Source organism: Octodon degus, unplaced genomic scaffold (assembly GCF_000260255.1).
Source record: "Octodon degus isolate 3935 unplaced genomic scaffold, OctDeg1.0 scaffold00067, whole genome shotgun sequence".
In the NCBI taxonomy this organism is placed as follows: Eukaryota; Metazoa; Chordata; class Mammalia; order Rodentia; family Octodontidae; genus Octodon; species Octodon degus.
The window spans coordinates 11,549,911-11,552,681 of NW_004524643.1; the positions used below are offsets into that span (position 1 = coordinate 11,549,911).

The following is a 2,771-nucleotide window of genomic DNA, read 5'->3' on the forward strand; positions in this document are numbered from 1 at the left end:
ATTTCACTGACCTTATCAGACCCAAAAGCTACAACTCTTATTGCACAGGTCCTGCTTTACCTTGGTCTTAACCATCCAGCAGAAAAGTATAAAAACGAAATATAAGAAGTAAAGCCATGCTGTTATGTTGAGCTATGGGGGACTCAGGTCAACAATTTTTGACATTGCCAGTCAAGTGGAAGACACAATACTATTATGGGCTACTGGACTTTTTTACAGTATTTTGCTGAGTTAACACCCCTATAATATTCAAACAACGGAACTTAACAAAAAAAGGTTATACAGATGAATGTCCATTTTGTATCTGTGTATTCAAAGTGGTTCGAATAGATACATAATTACATTCTCTTAATGAATAGAGTGATTTGTTCTAATGTGTTTGTAAATAGAATATCATGTCTGCATCTTGTACAGCAATTAACCACTAGGAAGAATGTATGCAATGTGTGAATTATTGAAACTGTCCTACCGATTTGATTTGAAACTGTCTCATTGCTATTTGTTTATCAATAAAATTATGCAAAAGAAATAAATACTCTACTTCTCTGATATCCTGTCTTCCCCACTAGATCGTACACTCTGAGGGCAGGCGCTGCACCTATGCTGTTCAGCTCGGTGTCTAGCACAGCACCTGGCACATAGGAGGCACTCAGTAAACATTCATGTTCTACCAAAATAACCCATATTTTCTTAAAACAGACCATGAAAGTGGGATTACTGGGTCAGAAAATATGAACATTTAGGGGATGGGGAGATAGCTCAGTGGAATAAGCACTTGCCTAGCAAGTACAATGTCCAGACTTTGATCCCTGGTACCACCAAAAAAAAAAAAAATTAGTAGAAAATATGAACATTTTATGAGTCGTAAGTACATATTGCCATATTTTCTACATCATACAGTACCAATTTATCATCTATTTAGCTTTTTCTTTTCTTTTCTTTTTTTTTTTTTTTTTTTTTTTTTTTTTTTTTGCGGAACCGGGGATTGAACTCAGGCCCTTGTGTTTGCCAAGGAAGCGCTTATTCCACTGAGCCATCTCCCCGTCCATTTATCTTTAAGTACACTAAGGATATAATTGAAGACTAGATACATTGATACTCTAATATAAGAGTATAATTATAGAATCCTTGCTATCAGAAAAATATTGTTTAATATTTTAGTATGTCATTAAGTATCATCAAATAGGTAATATATAGGATTGAGCATATCATTAATTTTAATATTTATTTAATTAAAATATTAATTTTTTTTCTCTGAAGTCTATGAAGTGAGTCTCCTTCCATTTTGATTATCTCCTTCCATTCTACTCTTCCAGGAATTGTCCAAATCTCTTGACCATTTGTTAGAATTCAGCAGTTCTTTTTGTTTTTGTTTTTGCTTTTTTTAGGGACTGGTCTATAGGGTGTTCAGGGTCTCAGTACCAGATCAGACTCTTAGTGATCCGCCTGTTTACAGACTCCCAAGAGCTGGGATTACAGGCATGTGCCACCATGCCCAGTCTTAATTGCTGTCTCAGTGCGGCCCAGGGACAGGGCCGGCAAGGCATGCCTGGGGTTTGAATCCCAGCCCCTGTGCCTGCTTGCAGGCACTTTAATCAACTGAGCTATTTGGCCAGCCCTCAGCAGTACTTTAAAAACACAAATTCTTAAGAAATTTCTATAACCTCTCTGAAGAATTTACAATAGTTTTTATTTAAAACATACATGTCTGACACTAGTTCCTAGAATAATTTTATGCAAACTTACGAAGAATGCTTACCTGGAAAATTTTCAGTGCTCTTATAAGTCCTCCAACTTCATTTTTTAATGAAAAAATGAGAGTTGTTCTTCCTCTTTCCAAGGAATACTCTTTGTTCTCCTTATTGTCTTCAATCATGATGAATTTGAAGCAATTCTCTAAAACTAAAACATGAAAACAGAAGGCTAACAATGAAGTTGGGCAGCACTGACAGGACCGCATAACTCGGGACACAAGAAACTCTCCCTTTCCTTATGTACAAGACCTGAGTATGCAGATATGTTTTGGGGTTTGGTTTGGTTTGGTTTGGTTTGGTTTGGTTTGGTTTGGTTTGGTTTGGTTTGGTTTGGTGTTGGAGATTGAATCCAGGGCCTTCACACTGAGCTACATCTCTGGCCCTTTTTGTTTTTGCTTGAGAAAGGATCTCACTAAGTTGCCCAGGCAGGGCTCGTACTTGTAGTCCTCCTGCCTTAGCCTAACAGAGTGTTCGACTACAGTCATGAGTGCCACCGCACCTGACTCAGATGTATTCTATATGCCTGTAATGAGAACAAAATAAGTTAACAGCTTGCCTAGCACAGTGGCTACAATGTACTGGACATACAGTACAAATGAGTAGTTCTCTATCAATTTCTCTAATCCAATCACTCTTATGGGTCATAGCCAAGCCCACTAGCTTCTTGTCATCTTCCTGATAGCCAGACATTGAGTGCTCTTCCTCTACGACACCTTGTTTCCCCTCCTATCACAATTTTTTTAATTTTAGTTTTTATTGGTACACGGTTGCTGTACATAATTTTGACATTCCCTGTGAGGAGTCAATACACATATATATCACATCTTAATTCTTTGCATTATTGATTTCTCCCCTCCTTCCCTCATCATGACTTGAGCACTACCTTTTTTTAATAATTTTTTTTGGGGGGGGCTGTTGAGATGGCTCAGTGGTCTAAAGCACCTACTCAGAACAAGCTAAGCTAAGCAAAAGCAGAGGGACCGCGGTTTAATCCCCAGCACCACATGCCAGCCAGCC

At 38.0% G+C, this 2,771-nt stretch overlaps 1 protein-coding gene across 1 annotated transcript in view; it reads right to left on the reverse strand.

The window, feature by feature from the left end:
• Window positions 1-1,880, reverse strand: part of Tph1 (tryptophan hydroxylase 1) — a 24,299-nt gene extending 22,419 nt beyond the window's left edge. The window contains exon 1 of the mRNA XM_004634920.1: window positions 1,760-1,880. Coding sequence (XP_004634977.1) covers window positions 1,760-1,876 — 117 coding nt within the window. The 5' untranslated portion in view covers window positions 1,877-1,880. The remainder of the gene's footprint in view (window positions 1-1,759) is intronic.
• Between the last annotated feature and the right edge of the window lie 891 nt (window positions 1,881-2,771).